The sequence below is a fragment of the Pundamilia nyererei genome, unplaced genomic scaffold (genome assembly GCF_000239375.1).
Source record: "Pundamilia nyererei isolate P.nyererei 1_Seehausen unplaced genomic scaffold, PunNye1.0 scaffold00042, whole genome shotgun sequence".
Classification (NCBI taxonomy): Eukaryota; Metazoa; Chordata; class Actinopteri; order Cichliformes; family Cichlidae; genus Pundamilia; species Pundamilia nyererei.
The window spans coordinates 2,082,089-2,103,399 of record NW_005187443.1 but is presented as its reverse complement, the minus strand read 5'-3'; the positions used below and the strand labels follow the sequence as shown (position 1 = coordinate 2,103,399).

The following is a 21,311-nucleotide window of genomic DNA, read 5'->3' as shown; positions in this document are numbered from 1 at the left end:
GTGGGGGAACTTGCACAATCGGTGGCTGACTAAATACTTTTTTGCCCCACTGTATAACTAAGATTACAAATTGTGAATTTGGTGTGAAAATGGATGGTTTCTCACGTAAATGTCTGATCAAGACTTGGGCTTGGATGTAAAATCATTTGCATAATTATGATAGTGGGCATACTACAGGGCATATTGTGACCGAATCCTGGCACTGGAGAGGACGAGACACACATGCACACACTGCCACATAAGGTGTCTCTCAAATTGCTCATCTCTCATTTCCTCCTTGTCACTCTCACTCGACTTCACACTGGCACGCTGGACAGGAAATGTGTCAGACACAACACTCTGGACTTTTATAATGTGGCGCAGGCTGTGAAGACAAACAGATGGGGACAGCTTGCAGCCATACTAAGAAAATATGTGGAGATAAGCAGCACAGCATCCAGTGAAATTACTTTTGGCTGAAATCAATAACTACTGGGAGAGCAGGAAGCGCTTTTGCTACATGAAGCTGTGTTTGAACAAACTTGATTGCCTGAGGCTAGGCCGAGGGCTTAGCCAACTGAGTCTATAACTATATTATGAGGATAATAATAAAGTGGGTGGCAGGTGGTAGCTGGTGCTGCTGTTTGTTATCTCACATGTTCAGTTTGGAAAGTGTCAAGCTTAAGACATGGGATAACTAACGTTATTGGCTTTGTCAATCTGTTTCGAACATACGTAACCTTCACATCTACCTGATGACAGCTGACAGGTTCAAATGCCATTGAATTCAAGGAAAGAAGTGCAAGTCTAAAAAGGGACTTCAGGTAAGCAGCACGTGTGGTGGCTGCAATCACAGTTTTCAGACAAGCTTTTGGTTACTGGTTGTGTTCTCATTCTCTGCAACTCTAAACTATGAATATATTATATTTCATATGTAACCACACTGTTAATCAATTAGCTTGACACAGTTGTGATATCTACATTTTTCTAGTCCTATCAATTAAGCATTCTTGATAAAGCTAAGGATAATCCACACACTGTAGTTTAGACGAGTATTTCTTGGGCCAAAACATGCAAAATCTATTAGGCTCATGCTGCGGGTTGCAAAATTTAGGAAATAATGTAGAGAGACTCTTACTGTTCCATCTGTTGTTACAGCAGCAAATACAGTGGACGAGTATGGAGACCAGGCAACATCCCCAACCGCTGCTTGTAGGTCAAAGACGAACATTGGAGTGCTGGAAAAACATCGAAACATTATATCAGAGAGGGAAATATGATTTTCAGTATACCGCATGAGACACAACATGTCTATAAAATTTAAACAAGAACACTTACTTGTTAGAGTCTACAGAGAGAAAGACTCTCAGTGTAAAGGTATGACCTGTTGCCATAAAGAACAAATTGGTTTCGTAACATAAAGCAGAACTTTATTTCTATGATCCACCTGTTTCCAGACACCGATGCCTAATCAGGGCCAGTCAGAGAAAATGTATGGACATCAAACAGAAGGTTGCTTCACACCATTTCTCCTCATTATTAACTTGTGGAACACTACCGGAAAAAAGATCATGAAATGAGATATTTCTAAGAGTTGGAACTGGGTACCTGCAGGTCTTGTTTAAATATTGAGAAGAAAGAGAGCGTGTGCATGTGTCTGTGAAAGTGAGCAAAAAGTAAGTAACACTTTTATAGGTTGTAACTTTGCTAACACGTTAAAACAATTTGCGCATGCAGCATGTGGGTAACTGTTGTTTGATTTACTACGGCAGGAAGTAATATGCGTGGCTGGTGGAACTAAAAAGGATGCTCTCTCGCCATTGTTTGTAGAAGCCGTTGTAACTGATTACTTTACCTAGGTGACAGACACAATGAGTGTAAATCTGTTGTGAGTCTTCGATGCACAACATGCACATGGCTAGGTGTAGAATATGTATAAAATAAGGTGCAAATTGTTAATAAAACTGACACAGAGTCATTTATGAGATGTTTGTTTACAGCTGAATAGTACTGCACACTCCTGTAAATGAAGAGGCAGAGCTACCAGGATTCAAGGTTTTCATCCAAGTTGTTAATTACAAAAGTGCATATTTTGCAGACTTTTTATGTGATTAATAGACTTGATGCATCACATTTATATAGCGACAAGGACCTGAGTTCATTTGGGAATAGCTAATGACATCTCTGACAGTTTCACAGGATAGATGAGCCTCAGCAAAAGCAGGGCTCCCACACCTCCCACCTATGTGGTAGAGTTTACGAAAAGTTGTTTTAGCCATATCTTTTTTCTCCAGAAAACAATGTCCCTTGTATCTTTAGGGTACTTTATTGCAAATCATACTTGAAAGCCCTATCTCTAATAATGGGCTGATGATTACTATCATTATTCATTCAAGCAGCCTGTGTTGGCAAGTCGTGGGAGGCACTTTGGATTAGTCAAATAAAGTCAGGAAATGATGCTGGGCCATGATGGCTATAAGGAGGTAATAAAGACTAATATACAATACAAAAAGCTTGTAGGACTGATAATTACCTTTTCCTTCTTCACTGAATAGACACAGATAGATATTTTTAAGCGAATTAGTAGAGTTGCTAAGGATGATGACATAAAGATTTTACTTGTACTGCTACTCTATAACTAACTGCAACATTTGTTTCCTGTTACACAAAAGAATGTCTCATATATTTTCCTTCAGCTAGAAGAAGAATGAGGATGAATGAGATTATTATCATGTCGTCTTCAGTTTCCTGCTGTTAGGCGACAGAAATGTCACCAGGTGTGTTCTTCTGCTGCTGTAGCCCATCTGCATCAACTGCAAATAACTTGGTTGTGACGGGTGAGTGATTGTTTGAGTTACTGTTCGTTCTTCTGGCATCAACAAGGCATCACTTGATATTTTTCAAATTATTCTCCGTAAAGCCCAGTAGATCAGACACAGTGTGTAAAGTGTCTACAGTGCAAATGATGTCATATTTACAGCTGGTGCAAGTATCTTTTACAGTATTACTTTGTTTGAGTCTTACTTGATGGTATGGTCCCAGATTTTGACAGTCCAGTCTGAACTACAAGAGACGAAAACCTTTGGATGGAAGTAGTTCCACTTTACGGTATCCACCGCCATGCTGTGGGCATCGTAGGTCTCCAGAAACTGGCTTGAGTAAGTCTTAGAGCACTGAGAAAAGAAGGCAAAGTCTTCATTTGGGCCACATATATGGTATAAATAAAATGTAGTATTTTCATTGTCTGACATCACCAACTTCAGATACCAAAGTTTGAATAACAAGACTGTGCTGAAGGATTGTTGAATAGTCAGAAGACAACTACAAAACAACTTACTGCATTACTATAAAGGTATCTAATTAAAGCCAATAATTTTAATATTTTGATTTTGTTAAAATGTAAACATTTCTTTACTCAAAAGTGGTAGTTTTAAGGATTCATATACCTGATTGGTGTCTCCAATGTACTTAACATGTGAAGAGTCTGTACCTCCATGTTTGTCAAGTTTGTCGAGATATTTCAACATGTCCATGACTTGAGCTACATTTCTAAAATGAAATTATGAAAAACCTAAAATTGAATATTTCTTTGAGAATATTTTACATATCTGGGTAGAGTTTTTCACTGACAGCTAATATAAAAAGTCTTTCAAGTACAATAGCTTGTTTTAATCTAGAGTAATAATTACAATTCACTTTAGCTCAACTTTGAATTACCTTTTAGATTTTCAATGTTTGGCATTGACAGAACGGAATTTAAAAAGAGCCGAATAGCAGCAGATTTATAGACAGGAAAGGTTAGACAATCTGGGATAAAACCAGCTTTATAGGGTGTTGGTAAAACTGTTGAATTTCTGAGCGCTGGTAGATTGTTTGTTGACTTGCAGCTAAGTGAAAGATTTGTAATCTGTCCTCTTCTGGGGCTCTGCACCTTTGAAGCTTGAGGAGACAGAACATATTTTATCATACAGGCCATGTTTTTTTTTGGCAAGTCTGCAAAGAGAGGAAGGTGAGAAACATGGTGTACAGACCAAAATGTAGAGGATATAATTATGTATATACTTATTGTTCGTATTATAATTTGTAAAAAAAATTCAATCAAGTCAAAGTACAACACAGCCAGCTAGTACATTAAATTAATGGCTGGTTTTACTTATGGATCAGGATCAAACTCAGGATCAAATGTTAATAATTTATTATCATTAATAATTTGATTTTACAATGCTGTCTTCTGAACAACATGGGAACAAGCCTGTGTGAGTAATTACAGAGAAATGACAAATTATCCTCATACATGATCACACTGCATTCTCTTTATGGCAATGTGAGATACTTCCCACTATGTTAATTTTCATCAACTTTTGCTCTTTGCATTAATATCTAAAGTGTTTAAACAGTTTTGTGCTAATAAATGAATATCAGGGTCCAGGAAAACTGAAAAAACAGTTTCAAACTGAGAAAACATTTTACTGATGTCCTAAAACTGTGGTTCCAAGCCAAAAAATGTTCATCTTTCACCTTCAGGGTTATGGGTTTTGAAATTATCGCATTCACAAGATTTTCAAAAAAGGTGACCTCTGACCTCTCAAACTCATAATTTTTAGTAGATGCACCTATGATATCAGTTTGAAGCTCCGACATTATGTCACCTTGTTCTCAAGTTATCACATTCACAAACTTAGGTGTCCACGCCACCTGCCCGCCTGGTGGGGTGATGACAATACTCCATCAGCCTTTTACGGGCAATGGGTAGAAACCTTTGAAACCAAAGTTAAACTGAATAAAATTATAATGAGAAAGATTGCATCAGAAAACTTGTATTTCCCTACAAAAATCAACAAGAATCATTCATTTAATTTATTTAACACTATATTTTTCACCTGGATGACTGACCACCTGCAGTGGTTTATACCCCTGCCAGTGGAGCTCACCTCACATTCGGGGGGCAAATGTCCTATAGCAACCAAACCATGCAGGGGAACAGCATAGAGGACAGAGGAAAGAGGCAGTTAGCCCAAAACTACTTAAACTGTCTGAAGAGGACAGAGAGCCTCTTCTTAAGGAGAGACATTAACTGCTTAAAATTAAGTCTACGAAGTTCCCAATCGTCACAAAACAAATTGCATGTTCAAATGTCTAGTTGTTTACTCCTGAGCACCAAGTGTACCAAGAACAAAATGAGAAACCATCCTTCAGAACAGATAGGGGCAGATGGTGTAAAGCCATGATTATCCTTAAGAGTTGTACAGACAGACAAGAGCAAGATAAACTAAATTACCGCAACCTTTGATCAGAATGATAGCAGGGTGTAGCACGTATTACAATACCTTAGAATGCCTTCATCTTTGCATATAAACTTTGTTTAGCAATAAGGTTTATAATCTGATTTTCATATGAATTATAATGTATACATTATAGACGCACACAGCTATAATGTGTACGTTTACTGATTCATACCTAATGAAAACCACTGCTATGGCTCTTTAAAATAGTTAAATGAGCTGAATAATTCTAAAGCTATTTTGTCAGTTTTAGGTTAATATCTGTGTCTGAATCTGCTTTGTGGTAAGAACTGAACAATTTTATAGTAATAGGTGTTACTTTTATTGTCAATGTAACAATACGCAATTTCCAAAGCATGGAACAATAACCATGCAAAAAGGTGATGCTTTGTAGTTAATATGTAACCCTTTTAACATAAAAACCAAGGGACTGCCATAAAAGATTAATGTTAATAAGAATATATTTATTTTTATTCGTTACAAAACATAATACACTGATTATTATTAATATGGCGGTTAGATGGAAATTTGATTTTTACCTCTTATTATCTTGAAGTAGTTTTACTGAAACATGCTATGTGGGTTGTAAAATGGAGAATTGCCCTTTTCTAGTTTTCATCGCAACCTTTTTCCAGACCGTTGTTTACTAGCTTGTGCGCCCATCAACACCTCTCCAGTAACTGTGACCAAAGTCCTTCTCTGGTGTGATTCTGGTGAGAATCTGGAAGGAAGTGTCATTTTCATTCAACAATCATTATCTTGGAGCACTGACAAGGTTGGCACGCACACAGCTCTCTAAACAATGTTTTAAGCAGGTCACATTTACCAGTGAACAAAATCTGGCCTTTTTCTTGGATTTAGCCATGTGGCTACAAAACCTGCATGAAATCCTTGATACATACCTTGTGTATTTTTCCCTCCTCTGTTCCAACTAGGAACATGTAGTCAATCTGTTTGTGGAAGTCGAATGATGTACCAGACGCTGTGAAAAAAGAACGTTAAGGACCTTATTTAGACACGTTATTACAGACACCACCCTGATATACCAGACTGAAAGAATGTTGCATTCTTTTACCATCAATACAGTAACAACTATATTTGAGTGAAGCTTTACCAATGCTGGGAGCCTGTGCACCTTCTGTGCCCTCAGAAACTGCACCATTCAGTGTCAGTCTGATGATGTCTGTGAAAACCAGCTCATTCTGCAATCATGTAAACACACAGTGATTCTTCCTTAGATATATACAAATACAAAAGCCAAAGCAAACTGCTTTTGTTCAGTGCACATGAGAAATTTGAACCTAATTTGAGTGCAAGCTACAGATATAATACGGCAACAAAATGTATATCTCCTCGGCTAACCTTGACGAGTGTCCAGGACACAACTCGGCCATCAGACGACACAGAATAGAAATTGTGGTTGTTGTCCATATCATCACTCTGCCAGCGGACCTAGAAAAAAAAAGTACACTGTATTGGGTTGCAGTAGCATGAATGACATTAGTGAAAGTAGGTTGTTCTTAGTGCTATTTTCAGCTCTCAAAATGGCAAAATGCATAAGTGGACACAAAGTAAGCAAAGATGTGACAGAAATTAGACTGAACAGTGCACACATCCTGAATTTCTGTCACCCTATCCACCACTGTCATGCCATCCACTCGCACCTGCCAGACAGGATCTGTGTGCTTGCCAGTCTTGGCTGTACTCTTGTAAACAGGCTCCTGTCCCTCCTCCTTCAAGCTGTAGACAGCCACACAGCCATCGTAGAAGCCCACTGCCACCAGGTGGGAATGCTGTGCATGAATGTCGAGGCACATGACACCAGAACTGGTGGGGTAGATGTACTCTGGGAAGGCAGGGTTTTTCAGCGAGTAGAAGAGAAGCATGCCACATCCTTGTCTACTGAAGTTGTCTGGCCAAGAGAGGGACACAAGTGAGTGGTTTGCAAAAAAAGATAGATTATTAATTTACAGCATTTGTTTAAAAAAGAAAGAAAACATAATTTAGATAAATTTAAGTTGTCTAAGACGGTGACAGATGAGGTGCTTACTAACAGCTCTCTGCCTTTGAACTTACATGATCCCAATCCCACAGCAAAAAGGTCCTGATATTTATTATTCCTGTTAAGGACAGGTGACTCAGTATCATGCCAGCAGAGGAAACAAACAATCATTGAAATCCAGTCATCTCTCTGAGGTAACGTTCTAGAGCCAGTGAGTCAACCTACCAGCAGAGGGCAGTGACAGACAGTGTCTTGGCTTTGTCATATTGAAACTTCCACAAGGGGAGAAGGGTTCCCTCCTGCTCCCTAAACTCATCAGAGGCATCCTCAAAGTATTTAAAATCTGAAACGGTATAGAAGGAGAGAAATTAGAGGAGAAGAAAAGAGATGAGAATGTCCTTGCTTGATTATGAAATCAGGCTGTAGTTCATTGTTCTTTATCTGTTATGTACGATAACAAAACAAACCTTGTGCTATGTCATCAAATGTATTCTGACTGATCGTTCGTTCAAGGATCTTTGATGCCATGGTCCATTTGGTGACATCTTCACTCTATAACATAAATGTGACATTACACTGGATGAAAACATTGCAAAAGCATGCAATAAACAATAAACATGACTATTATGAGAACATAAAAATTATGGTGTCATTTAGTGATTTTGTTTTATGAGTAGCTCAGTGAAAACCCTTAGTAATGCATTAATATGGTGTTATATACATGGTTTGTATGGCAGCAAGATAAAGCAACTTTTGTCTGCTCCTTTATTCCCAAAGGGTTACCGTGGCAGCGGATGCCCTTCCTGAAAAAATCCCTAAGGACCTTGTGTCACCTCCCAGATTTTTTGATTGTTAAATGAATGTGTAAACCATATTAAATGTAAATGTGCTAAAATACAAATATTAGATGCATGTTGAGTTTAGGCTGTAAAGTTTTTCAGTCGTCAACTTACCTGAGTCTCCATCAGCATCACCTTTTTGCTTTTGCCATTATCTTTTTGTGAGTGCGTGCCTTTCTGCTTCTCTTTGTTTTTCTCTTGTTTCTGCAGCTCCTGCACGTATGCATCATAGATCTCCCACTGCCAATAACAGAGTTATTACCATCAAATGATAGGGGAACAAATATTCGCTGATGCTCAACAGAGAGAAAACAAATGTGGCCTAAACATATCCTTTGATCACATCAGGGAATCCAGTACCTGATTAGCAGTAGCAGAGAAGCTGCTTCGTGGAGGAGGTTCAGTCTGGCAGATTCTATCCTGCAAGGAAATTAAGAATGACTTCACTGAAACTTTTGAGTTTATGTTAATCTCTCTATCTACTTATTGAAACTGTTTTAATGCAAAAGCAAATACGTCAACCATTGCACAAAATACTGGCTTTGCCTCTCCTACCTACCCTCATTGGATTATTGAGAGTCTGAGAGGCTCGATTACTGAAGTTAAACTGGTTAGTCACTTTTGGCTCTTTCTTGTTGATTCTGGAGACAGCACTGTCTGGTCTGTCCTCATCGCCAGCTTCCTCCACGTCCCCTCCATCCACTACAGGATTAACCTGTGGAAAACCAACAAACAGATATTTGTAGCGCAAGTCAAACTTTGACTAATTTATGCTTTAAAGAGTTACGTTTAGGAAAAGATTTATTTTATAAAAAAATTTTCACCGAGGCTTCTGCTTTCTCCCCTTCAGACTCTGCTGTGGCATCAACTGTTGCAATCTCTAGACACATAAAAAAAATCTATTATATCTCTGATATCTCACTATTGGGATCTCACTTTTTGCGAAACAGGGTATTTCTCACATTTTATGTTGCAAGGCAAAAGCGACACCTTGAGGCATCAAGTGTCAACTACAACAGAGGGGAAAATATAACACTACAGGCAACAAAAACAAATTCTGAGAATAAATCATTAGTTTTTGGGTTTGTTTCTTTTTTTGACTACAGAGTGAAAGCCTTAAGCAACCGTCATTTCTTTATATTTTGTTTTTCAATGAGCCAGACTTTCTCATAAGTTTTTAAAGTGGTTTTAAGCAATATTTTCCAAAATAGGTATGAGCTAAAAACTTGCCATATCTCAGCATAGTGTGCAGTGTGTCCTTAAAAAAATCAGAGAAAACTGGACAAGTGGAAAGTGTCAAGAAGCCATTTTGACAACACAAGGGAACTGGGGAGCAACTTATACAAGAACTGCATTAAAAATCAGTGGAAACAGGTTTTATAGAGTAATGAATCCCAGTTTTAAAGTTTTTGGTGACATCGTCAACACTATGTATGGAGGAAGTCCATTACTATACTGTACTAAATACAGTATTGTTTTTACTACAGCTACTACTCCTACTGCTATATTTACTATATGTATATAATGTATTTCCATTTCCTTTTCAATAAATGTTCAATTAATGTCTTTTCCCCCTTGCAAAATATAAAGAAATACAGGGTGGTTAAAGACTTTTTGACTTATCTTATACATCATATATATAAAGTAGAGCAAAATCTATACATATTATCCTCTGTTGTAGGATGTTTCAGTAAATACCTTGAGCTAAGCCTTCCTTGACTCTAAGTTTACGAGCCTCTTCAGAGTCTTGATGCACAAGGCTGCCCTCTAAAACACAGTGAACCGCCATCTGATCCACAACATTGATAGGCTTGTAGGAACGCTCCTGAGAGAAACGAAATGTGCTTGTTTAGTCTGGTTATAAATTAAAAGAGAGAGGAGAAGCGAATGCATGGGGACTACCTGCATAGATTGTATCAAATTATTTGAGATGAAACAAATAACACTTGCGGCAAACAAGTTATTCTTATGCTAAACGTAAGAGGCTCACAGTGAAGCAATCATCAGTCTACAGTCCACATCTTAATCTGTATTTTGTATACTTTCATTGCATCTGTAAACAGTGATTTTGATTTTTCCATCTGGATCTAGCTTCTTTACCTTGATGCTGTAGCGGACAATATTTTGAGGGGCGTGTGGGTTGTTTGCAGTCAGAATCCTTGTGATGTCCTCCTTCAGCTCCTATTCATTATCAACATAGAGAGATCCTTAACACAAGGACAATTAATTTAATTATAGCTAACAATTTTAATATAGGCACCGAATGATAAAGAACAGCATCAAAGTCTGCGCAAATTTCTTCAGTTCAGCCCACATGGTTGTCTTAAACCTGAGAAATTAGTGTTTCCATCCTTCTCTTACAGCCTCAGTAAGCTCCATCTGATCTGGAGGCCTCACAAGGGCTTTTCCCTGAGACCACTCCTCCCATCCAGTCCCCGTCTCCACAGCCTCTTCCTCATCCTGTAACGTTGCATAGAGAAGACATTTATGAATAAAAATCACATTATGTTATGATATAGTATATTCATCACTCTTCTCTTTCCGTCACCCAAACGCCAAAACCTATCCAATAAACACACCCACCTTTTTCTTAGTGGCAGCTTTCGTTGACTTTGCTCCAGGTACCTTCTGAACGTTTGACCCCTGTGCGAAAATAACCAACAATCAGCTATACGGTGGGTTATATTACAGTAGGTCCTTAACAATTGCTTTACTTATCCGTGAAGCTACACCATGAATATTCTAGTTAGCTAATTCAGGCCAGCTAAACCGAGCTGACGTTTACCTTCCTTGCAAACGCTGCGTTGTTGTTAGGCACCGGCATTTTCAATTTAATTTTTAAAGCTAGTTTAGAAAGTTCGAAAGAAAAAAGGGAAAAACAAAACAAAATTAAACTAGTTAAAAGCTAAAAAAAAAGAATAGAAAAGAAAGAAAGAACAAGGGGCTGTCTGCTCGTAGCCTGCTGCTGTATATAGGTTGTCAAGACAACCAGTTTTGGTTGGCGCAGAGCCGGAGACTGCTGGATGTGTTCAGTCCCTCAGACAACACTTGAACATTTTTATTAGTGAACTATTTTAGCAGTATTATTCTAATTTTATCAGCTAAAGGAAAAAAAATTGTGGTCTGAATGCTTTTGACATAATTATACTAAATAAGGAGAGTTTATTATGGAAAGGAAACAAGTGTATTTTTTATATTAAATTAAAAAAAAAAAATCAAACAAACACCCTTCCCCCTCCAAAACAAAACAAAAAACACAAAAACGCACGTATGCTTGCCTTTGCAATTCTCACTGAAAAAACGAATTTGGTTCACGGCGCAGTTCCAGTGGGGATCTCATCTCTGATTGGACGGTTTTTGCCTGAATAATTTATAGACCCGGAAGTGGGGCGGTACTGCTGTTTTGCTGTCGAGTCACCTCTGTCAGGATGGAAGAAAACGAGCAGCTATCATGCTGATTAACGAAGGATGCCGACTGCCGACCACCATAAACCTGGCATAGTTCGAGTACATTCGACGTACAGCTTAAATCCCTGCATCGTTTTCTGCGACGCTTTGGCAATATGATGGAAGAAATCGACAGGTTCCAAGTGCCTCCAGTTAACGGAGAGACACAGCCTCTGGTAAGAGACGAAAGACAAATCCCCCCACCCAAAAAACAAAATACAAATCTCATGCAAATCAGTTTATAATGTAGGCAAAAGGGCAAGTTTTAGTGTCGCCTGTGTGGTTTTATAGTGATAGCCGTGTCATGTAATCTGCCTCTGAGCTAGCCGATAAAAATTTGGAGCTCTGGGACAAGCTGGCTCTGTGGGATGGGTGTAAAACGACCATCTATAGATGGAAAGGAAAGGAACGCGTCTGTTGGTTTCTCTGTACGATAAATATATTAGCATTACATGTAATAACTGATAGATGAACAAGCCGTTACTTTTTTCTCAAAGCAATTAAACTGCGCACTTTGCAGAAATCGTGATTCTTTCAAATTCACGTCAGTATGCGCTTGTTTACATCAATAGATGACACAGCTCACTGTTTTCACATTTCGTCATTTGGTGACGTCTTATTTGGGTCGGGATGGGTGAGTCCAAATGATGGCGTGAATACCCATACTGCGGACTGAAGTGTGGTAATAGTTGGCTCGAGCAGGCCCAAAGTAAGAGGATAGTCCCTGCATATTTTACCCACTGACAAGTTTCGAGACCTGTCAGAAAAAATTGAAATGGATTTACTTCAGCACCAGCAACTTACGTCATTACCGTTTCCTTCTGCTTATAATGTTTCTCTCTCTCTAGATTTGAAATAAGTCGTGGTCACTATTGACAAATTGAATAACTGGTCTCATTCCCTGCGTTCAGTTTTGCGTTCATTTTTAAGTGCTTTTATATCAACAGTACATCACTGCCAGATATTACTAACACAGAAGCCTTCTTCTTCACATGTGAAACAAAGCAGCCTCAAACAGCTGCCCTTTTTTCTTTTTTTTTCTTTTTAAGCGTTTGCCTCAGGGGGTTAGGCAAAAGCAGTGCTCCAAGTGATACTGTTCACATTATACCCGTGCTTTTCCAGCCTTACTACCCCTGAGGAAATCACATAAGAACAGGCTTCCCTCACAAAGTCTCGTTTGCTTTGTGCAGCAGCGATCACCTTGCTGTGTTAGGATCAGATCCGTCTGCACTCGTGTTTGATCCAGAGAGGTTTCCTTGTGAAGCTGAATCAGAGATGGCCCTGCTTAGGCTGTGCATACAGTGGCGTTGGTCAGCACGTGCCCTAAAAGTCTTGAAATCACATTGTGTATTCCTTTTCATCTTTCAACTGTAAAAGGCGATGTGGGTTTAAAAATATTATTTTATAGTTCAGCTCACGATCTCAGCCACTGAGCCACATATGGCCGTGCATTTTAATGCTAATAACTTCATTGTGAATGGGATGCTTGAATGCTCATGGCACCTGCCTCTTTGTCAGGACTCTGTTTCACACAAATAAATCAGGTTAATACTCAAGTTTGAGCCGTTTAATTCCTTTTCTATATGATATTTTTTCTTTCAGTGGGAAAAAAAAGCAACTTCCCTGAGAACTTCCCTTTTATGCTCTTCAGCACAAGAACATCTGACAGTGATTACTGTAGGCTACATCTATTTATGGAAGATTTCCCTGCAACGCACTGAGACAGCAATATAGTCATCACTGCCTTGCATAAGGAAAGCATTCAGTTGTTTTAAAGGCCACCTGATGTATCAGTCTTAGCTGCTATTGGCTAGTGGATGGCCGTGATGCATAATCCTAGCAATCGCTTGGTGCTTATGCCGTGTCAGCAACCTTGTGGCACTTCATCATCACAGGTAGAAAAGAGGTTGCAAGCAGGGCGACAGAGTGAATGAATGTGTATGCGAATGCATGATGAAGGTCAGGCCGATGGCCCATGTTTTATTGTCATACATATAAATAAATATAATGCCCCAAGTGTCATAGATCATCCTTTAATCTTTCATCAGTAGTTGTCAGCAGTCAATACAGGGTCTTTGGGGAATATCTATGCTCTTAACCCCTTAGCAGTCCAATTAGTCCCCTAAACCATCCAATGTACCGTGGGCGGTACGTCCGACTGCTAACAGGTTAATGCATGTTTTATAAGGTCTAGTTCAATTTAATCTCATCTCATTGCATCTCATTGCCACCTAATATCCTCCACAATGGCTTGATTATCATTTGGGTTTGGAAATGTTAAATTCAATTCTTTGGGCCAACTTTCTACCTAATACAAGGTGTTCTGGGTTGTCATATTCCAGGGCCTGTTTTAACTTGCTTATCGTGGGTACCTGCTACTTGCCGTCTGTAATTGTGCTGTCCTATTTTTTAAGAAGTGGCAGGAATTTCTGTCACAAACAGCTTAATACCGAATCCTATTCATTATTCACTGGCAGGCTCTGCTGAAAAATTTCAAAAGGATTTATTTGACAGGCGGTGTGACCGTACAACATCACAGCATCTTTCTGTAGTGGAAGGAAAGCACGAAGAAGCAAAGTAAAAATCCAGTGGGTAAGCCTGAGGTTCTAAGGGACGGGCCTGTCACAGAACAGAAGATATTTGTGCTTGTTATGGTGGGAATACCTCATCTGTGTGCTGTGATTTCACAACCTCCTTTAATGTGTGTATCGTATCCACTATTGCAGTTTTCATGATTTTTTGTTTTTGGTTTTAATGGTTGCGCTGCTGAAAATGCACACACAAACTACTCTGTTTTACAGTTGTTTGGAATTTGGATCTAACATACATTGCGGGTGGCTCCATAGCACATTGGGCTGCACTTGTTTCACATTTGTCTATTATGTGAAAGATCCCTGGTTTGATCCTGGGAGGAGACACAAATCCCCTTTGGAGTTGTGTCAGGAAGGGCATCCAGTGTAAAAACTCCTCAATCAAACATGCAGAGCTACCTGCTATGGGTCACTTGTTGAAAATAGCTTTTTATCTTTCAGCTTATCTTTTTCTTGAGGTCATAATTGTAACTTGTCAGAGGACAGAGCTGCTGTTTGTCTTTCTGTAGATGCTCTATTGAAAGTGCACTGGCATGCTACATCCCAGTGAGGTTTGCCAGCTGCACTGCTCAGGAAAAGACAGCAATCCAGAGAGTCGTCAACACAGCACAGAAGATCATCGACTTTGCTCTACTGTCCTTGGAGCTCTACATGTCCAACTGGCACAGAGTGCATAATATATAAATAAAATGCAGACGTGTTTACTGTAAATGCAAAACTGTTGGCTGTATATAATTTGTAGATGAATACTGTGCTCCTTAAATGAGGCACAATAGGTTTATCTTATCTAATGTTACATAATTGCCAGCACTGTCTGCTTACTCAGCTTTTTTCACCCATAAACAGACTGATATGTAACTGCAAAGCATCTCTTTTATTATTCAGCAATTCTAAAAATATTAACCCATTACATTTTGGTGCGGTTCTGGTTTGCATTCTTTACAATTGCAAAACGCAGCATCATGTCCTCTCCGAGAGGAACAGTAATCTATTTACTGTCTCTGCTAAATGATTACAGATCAGCTCTATTTGTCTTTTAGAATTGACCTGAACTGGTATAGTACTGTAAGTGTTTTAGCCATCCACCACTCCTTATTCATTTTAAATTGTCATAGCATATTCAGACAGGGAGCATACGCTATTTCAGATACACCACTGGTATGAATTTTTTAACTTAAAGTGTCAAATTTCAGCTCCAGATATTTATTTGCTTAAAGCCTTTTTTAAATATAGCACCCGTTTCTCTGGAGAGTATTCAAAGTTATCGAAAGCCAAATGCCTGGTAGCCTTCGTTCATGTGGCCCACTGAGTCCCACACAGCGCAACAAGGGGAGGCCTGTGGGATCAACATAATGTGCAGCTCTGTGAGGAGAGGAGGCCAAGTGCGGCCTAGCTCCCCTCTCTCAATCTGGCGAAAGTGTGGCTTCAACAGCAACCCCCTCTGTTCTCCCACAGCCAACTCCCCATGCAATCACCACTTGCTCACACATGAAAGAGAGAGCTGCTAACATAGGCCGAACACTCAAGCCTATTGATGCTGCAATCCAAGCAGCGATAGAAGGCTGCAGGAAACTTTCCAGGGTGCTTTACCCGAGTAGGTTCTAAAGCAGGCTGATTTGCCAGCTTTGTTGGTTAGTAATAAATCAGACAATCACTCTCGTCTGAGTGAGTTGACTGGACTTTGTTCAGTCTCACATACCTCTACAGTAAAGAGTTAAATGCCAGTCATAAATAAAGAAACACAACCTAACACATCTTTCTTTTTCTCTAGGACCCCGCAGCATCTTCCACCTCAGAGGCAGAGCCTGACACTAAGGGAGAAAGTGTGGCCATGAACTACAAGCCCTCGCCGCTGCAGGTCCAAATAGGTATTGTAGTCAACACACCGCAAGTCAATGCATGACATGTCTTCATGTTTATCATTTAGAAATCAATTACCTTTGCTGTGGGATACCACAGTATGCAGGTTTGCTTTGCTGTGTCATCCAAAGTCAACATGAGGCCATAAACATCGAGCACCATGTGATATTTCTTATCTATACTGGATGTCAATGAAATTATTTTCCTTATTATTTTCAGTCTTTCTTACTGTCTAATAGCTACAGAGACCAGCTGTCTAACGGATGCTGTGTGTGTTGCCACTTCTTCTTGTTGACCTTGAGGTTTTATTTTTATTTTTTTTGTGTGGCTAAAAAACCAATCAAAACTTGGCTGATATGGGACAGTCCTAATAGATGCCATATTAAAATGACCTTGCACCGCACAGTAGCCTTGGTTCGCTACACTGTGGCATACTGTATTATATAGGCTGCATTTGGATAAAGCAATTTTGACATGAAAACAGGAAACTCGATTTAAAAAAAAACAAAAAAACAGTCAAGGAACAATGCCAGTGTTTTTAGCTTAATTGGTGCATTTACTGATGACCTCACATCCTGTGGTTGCCCAGAGAAACAGAGGGACCTTGCCAGGAAGGGATCGGTGAAGAATGGCACCGTGGGAAGTCCTGTCAATCAACAACCCAAGAAGAATGCCAGGACAAGGTAGCGGCTTCCACTGCCTGTTTGTTTCTCTGTTATTCTGACCCGCTCAGCCACAAATGTTACACTTTGCGCTCATTAGCATTTTTTTCTATCTTCAGTTCCCCATTCAGGTCTGAAACTCAAAGCGCCTGAAATGCAAAACATGAGGACTGTGCGTCCTCTGAAAAGGCTTTATTTGCTGCAGGGCTGCTTGGGATGCCATCAGACTCCTTAATGCTATAGCAGAATGCAATTGGGCTTTTTAGCAAAGGCAAATTTGGTGGTTTGTGAGTGGGAAGGCTGATACAAGTGTTAAAACATTGTGAGTGAAACAAGTGCAACCCGCAGTATTACTGTCGCATCTGTTTAATCCCACTCCCTGGTGGATTAGTGGAACTATAAGAAAGGCTACCCACTGATCTTAACCCACATTCTCTCAGGCAGAAAGATAATCTGGCACTGCCTGCAGTTGGAAAGCTACAGATTAGCCTCATTTTAGGGGGAAATGAATGGCATGGATGGTGGATGAATGGCATACATATCACAAATATCAAATGCTGTTATTTGATTCTATGACTTTTACATTTGCAGGTATTGCAGGTAATGTTGTGTTAGATTTCTTCACAAATGTGAAGGACATGTGCTGATTGCTTTTTTTAAGTTTATTTCTAATATAGAAGTGTGCTCTTCTCCATTCTCTTTTGAAGGCTGGTGGTGCCAAACAAAGGCTACTCCTCCTTAGACCAGAGCCCAGATGAGAAGCCTCTGGTAGCGCTGGACACAGACAGGTATGTACCGTACATGTTGTCACGTCGACTTAATTAAAATCATTTTTTTTTACAGACAGATTTTTAGGAAGAGTGCAGATGAGCTAAAAATACAACTGCCTTGTAGAACTTGTATTTTTTGTAGGCCTTTCTCTGTCACGTCGGCATATTAATCCAAAGAGTAACTTGAGAGAGTCCCTAACAGCCGGTATCCTAAAAAGGGGCAAAGCCTCTCCCAGGGCTCCGGATTAGAGGATAGCGGGGTGAGGATTTGGACAGGCAAAAGCAGCTCAAAGAGAGCGCTCACATCCACCCTGTGCCAGCAGGACAGTATTTGACACAGATGAGTCCCACCCTTCGCACCCCCTTGTGTTGCTACATGTGGCAAACCCGCTCTTGTAAAACGAGCTCTCTGATAGCCAACAAAGCTTACATCATGTATTGCATCATATACTCTGTCTGACAAGCTTTCTCTGACTCATAGCCTCGCGGGATGCCCATTTGTTCATTGTTCACATTTTAGATTCATGTACACGTCCTTCACTCAATGTCTCCCTGTTTTACTCTCTCTATATCTCTATATCATCTTTCTCTACGAAGGCAACAGGACAAAAATAGACAAAACCTTTGTCTGAATACATTTTGAGCTTAAATATGATACAGAAATGAAAGAAAATTTAATTTACTATTTTTAATTACATATTTTTTCATTGCCACATACATGATACAGTCATTTTTCCTAAAAGTCTCTCAGCCAAATGCCTCACAGTCGTTCTGCTGTTGTTTGTCCAGCATCACTCAACACTTTAACACAACCTAATGCACGCTATAATATTCTGTTATTTCTTATCTCCGTCATTTGATAAATTTCATGTTAGTCACGGACCACTTACCAAAGATGTTGTATGGCATTCTAATTAACACTTTTAGTTCCTTTTTCTCACTACAGCCCTGATCAAACACACATTTGTAATAGTTTCTGGTCCTCTAAAGCCTCCACTGACTCTGCTAAATATAGAGTAGTTATGGAGGCGTTGGTTATGCTAATGATCAGATCTCATGAGCGCATATCTCATCGTGCATGAGTGACATTCATCAGGCTGTAATAAGCGATTTACGACAGCTTTGTCTTAACTAAGAGTGTTTAACATGAAACTAGGAAAAAATGTTTCTGTGAGGTCCAGTAGTTTGGAAATTTCACCACTTTGTGTTTCCCTTCAAAGGTTACATTCAGATTTTCTTTGAAAGATGAATATAACACCTTTAATTAATATAATTCCTTTTCAAAGAGAAGTGCTGCTCAGGTAGTGTAAACTGCATGCATTGTGTTGGATAATAGCTTCTGAGTTTCTAGTGGAACTGTGGAGGTTTGCAAGTCTTAAAATTTAAATATCTTTATCTGGAGAATAAATAACCCCAATAGAGGCTGTAAATGTGATACGGGCAGTCACGAATCAGTAGAGTTCTGTTAACCGTAATCAAAATATAAATCGGGATACTGCAACCGCTGCGACCGGCTTCAATTCCCACTATTTCATTATCACTACAACTTACTGTTTCATCGACGCCCCCCCACCCCATTTTTAATGTCTAACCACTGATGTCGTGTCTTGCAGTGACGATGACTTTGACATGTCCAGATACTCCTCATCAGGATATTCCTCAGCCGAGGTGAGATGTCTGAGGGACCAGGTATTTATACACATATTATATTGTTTCACAGCATCGTGTGGTGAAATCACGAAAACCGCCATGTGATCACACACTTCCTTTGTCACACCAGATGTCTGTGCGTATGTGCGTCCATTCAAGTGTACACTGGCGTCTTCGATCTTTCACTCACACTCACCTGTAATGACTTCTCCATAATTGTCATCCGGATAGATTTGTTCCTTTTCATTTCTTCCACTTAGAGTAGAATAAATATATAAATTATTTATATTTTTGGGGTTCTTGACTCAAGCCATTACATTAGTAAGTTCTCTGTACTCTGCTATATTTCTGCTTTGTGTGTCTTTTTATTAATTTAGACTACAAAGATTTATTTTCTCTCTATTGATCTATGCTATATATTTCTAGAATCAGCATAGAAAGTTGATGCCTGATACTTGTTTCTTCGGGTTTCACAGCAGATCAACCAGGACCTGAACATCCAGCTCCTGAAGGACGGTTACCGACTTGATGAGATTCCTGATGATGAGGATCTGGATCTGATCCCTCCTAAAGCAGTCAACCCCACTTGTATGTGCTGCCAGGCTGCTCCCTCCACAGCCTGTCAAATCCAGTAGCACTAACCCCACCTACACAGTCTCCTCCATGCCACCTGTACTGAGGCCAACAACTGACCAGAGTGGCAACAGAGGAAGACAAATTAAAGGCTGGCAAAGGCACAAAGGGAAAAAAACAACAACCAAGGGTTTATAAATGCGAAAATTGAATATGTACAGTATCTGTGCATGTTCCTCCTATGGTAGGATCTGTGCATCTTACTTCTGCATTGTTGGTTCAAAAGGGACTCGACTGATGGCAGAAACATTACCTCTAAGAGAAACACACGACTTTGTTTGAACTTCCATCTCATGCTTGTGGATTTTCTGGCTTAAACAGACCGCGATGGTGCAACGCTGGTGAAGAAAAAAAACTGTAAAATGACAGGAGCTCAACCAAATACGTGTGATGGTGACAGGTTGTTATTACCGCGTCATCCGCCCATCCAAGCAGATGACTTCTTCTACTGATGTACACAAAGGACAAGAAGAGATCGGAAGCTTTGTAGTGGCCATTGTTTTTCTTTTTCTTTTCTTTCAGCCAGTCTGCTTTGTCTTCCTGTGTATATATGTGTCAAACATGATGTGTGCGATTAAGCCCAAGAACACCGTGCTAAATCATCCAGCTGCCGATAAAACACTAATGCTATAATAAAGTAGTAATCCAGATTCCTTTCTTTTTATTTCTTTTTTCTTTTACATGTTTATCTTTAACACAAAGATTGTACTGGGCCGTTGTTTTATATTTAGTTAAAAAAAAAAAAGAAGCAGAAAAATGCATGTTGCCTGTTAACACTGTGCCCAGATGACCAGCCTGTGCAGATAATTTATCCGTTTTTATTGAGCCCTTAGCACATCCTTGTGCTGAGGAGACATTAATGTGCTTTCAGAAACATAGTTAATCTCATTTAGGTTCACATACTGTAATATCAGTAAATCTAGTGAAACCATATAGTGTCAGCTCAGCGAGTAAATGTGTACTTAAAGTGTGTTTGTCTGCATTAGCCTCCCTAGGTGACGGTTCACATAAACTTAGGAAAGTAGTAGAAAGAAAAGGGTTTGGAAATGGGAAATACATTGGTAGGGATGTAGTGTTGGTCACACATACAGGGTTCTGAAGCATGTTGAAGTGATTTCATAATGCTTGGATGCTGATTTTCTTTTTTTAATCTTATATTTTCCCTCTATTTTCCCGTCATTCTTCTTCTTTTTTTAGATAGGAACATTAACATGCCATCCCTTTTCATTTTTACGTTTTTTTTGTAAAGTATGAAACGAGTGCATATTACTTGAGTAACAATAGAATTGATGTGGGGACAGGCTCTGTATGTGTAGCATATGTTGACAGTGCTTTATGCCATTCACTATTTTCAGGTTCTATAGAAACTGTTTATTTGTGGGGCGATCGTGGCTCAAAGAGTTGGCAGTTCGTCTTGTAACCGGAAGGTTGCCGGTTCGAGCCCCGGCTCGGACAGTCTCGGTCGTTGTGTCCTTGGGGAAGACACTTCACCTACCGCCTGCTGGTGATGGCCAGAGGGACCGATGGCGCGATATGGCAGCCTCGCCTCTGTCAGTCTGCCCCAGGGCAGCTGTGGCTACAACTGTAGCTTGCCTC

At 39.6% G+C, this 21,311-nt stretch overlaps 2 protein-coding genes across 5 annotated transcripts in view; one reads left to right on the top strand and one right to left on the bottom strand.

Moving 5' to 3' along the window:
• The window catches only part of dnai1.2 (dynein, axonemal, intermediate chain 1, paralog 2), a 17,864-nt gene extending 6,888 nt beyond the window's left edge, over positions 1-10,976 (bottom strand). The window contains exons 1-18 of the mRNA XM_005731287.2: positions 10,888-10,976; positions 10,686-10,745; positions 10,464-10,562; positions 10,203-10,283; positions 9,801-9,927; positions 8,927-8,982; positions 8,662-8,817; positions 8,463-8,522; positions 8,217-8,342; positions 7,731-7,815; positions 7,489-7,606; positions 7,338-7,381; positions 6,926-7,173; positions 6,624-6,713; positions 6,376-6,463; positions 6,164-6,243; positions 3,004-3,152; positions 1,118-1,217 (exon numbers count right to left, since the gene is read on the bottom strand). Coding sequence (XP_005731344.1) covers positions 1,118-1,217; positions 3,004-3,152; positions 6,164-6,243; positions 6,376-6,463; positions 6,624-6,713; positions 6,926-7,173; positions 7,338-7,381; positions 7,489-7,606; positions 7,731-7,815; positions 8,217-8,342; positions 8,463-8,522; positions 8,662-8,817; positions 8,927-8,982; positions 9,801-9,927; positions 10,203-10,283; positions 10,464-10,562; positions 10,686-10,745; positions 10,888-10,926 — 1,806 coding nt within the window. The 5' untranslated portion in view covers positions 10,927-10,976. The remainder of the gene's footprint in view (positions 1-1,117; positions 1,218-3,003; positions 3,153-6,163; positions 6,244-6,375; positions 6,464-6,623; positions 6,714-6,925; positions 7,174-7,337; positions 7,382-7,488; positions 7,607-7,730; positions 7,816-8,216; positions 8,343-8,462; positions 8,523-8,661; positions 8,818-8,926; positions 8,983-9,800; positions 9,928-10,202; positions 10,284-10,463; positions 10,563-10,685; positions 10,746-10,887) is intronic.
• fam219aa (family with sequence similarity 219 member Aa) lies at positions 10,715-21,129 on the top strand. 4 transcript variants are annotated; one of them, XM_013910381.1, is made up of 7 exons: positions 10,762-10,777; positions 11,479-11,725; positions 15,912-16,008; positions 16,590-16,683; positions 17,370-17,450; positions 19,046-19,121; positions 19,559-21,129. In XM_013910381.1, exons 2-7 carry the CDS (start codon positions 11,666-11,668, stop codon positions 19,715-19,717), a joined length of 567 nt encoding a protein of 188 aa, XP_013765835.1. In that variant the 5' UTR covers positions 10,762-10,777; positions 11,479-11,665; the 3' UTR covers positions 19,718-21,129. The 4 variants fall into 4 exon arrangements, with proteins under 4 accessions (XP_013765837.1, XP_013765835.1, XP_013765834.1 ...); XM_013910383.1 differs by lacking the exon at positions 11,479-11,725 and having other exon boundaries at positions 10,715-10,777; XM_013910380.1 differs by lacking the exon at positions 10,762-10,777 and having other exon boundaries at positions 11,415-11,725.
• The last annotated feature ends 182 nt before the right edge of the window (positions 21,130-21,311 follow it).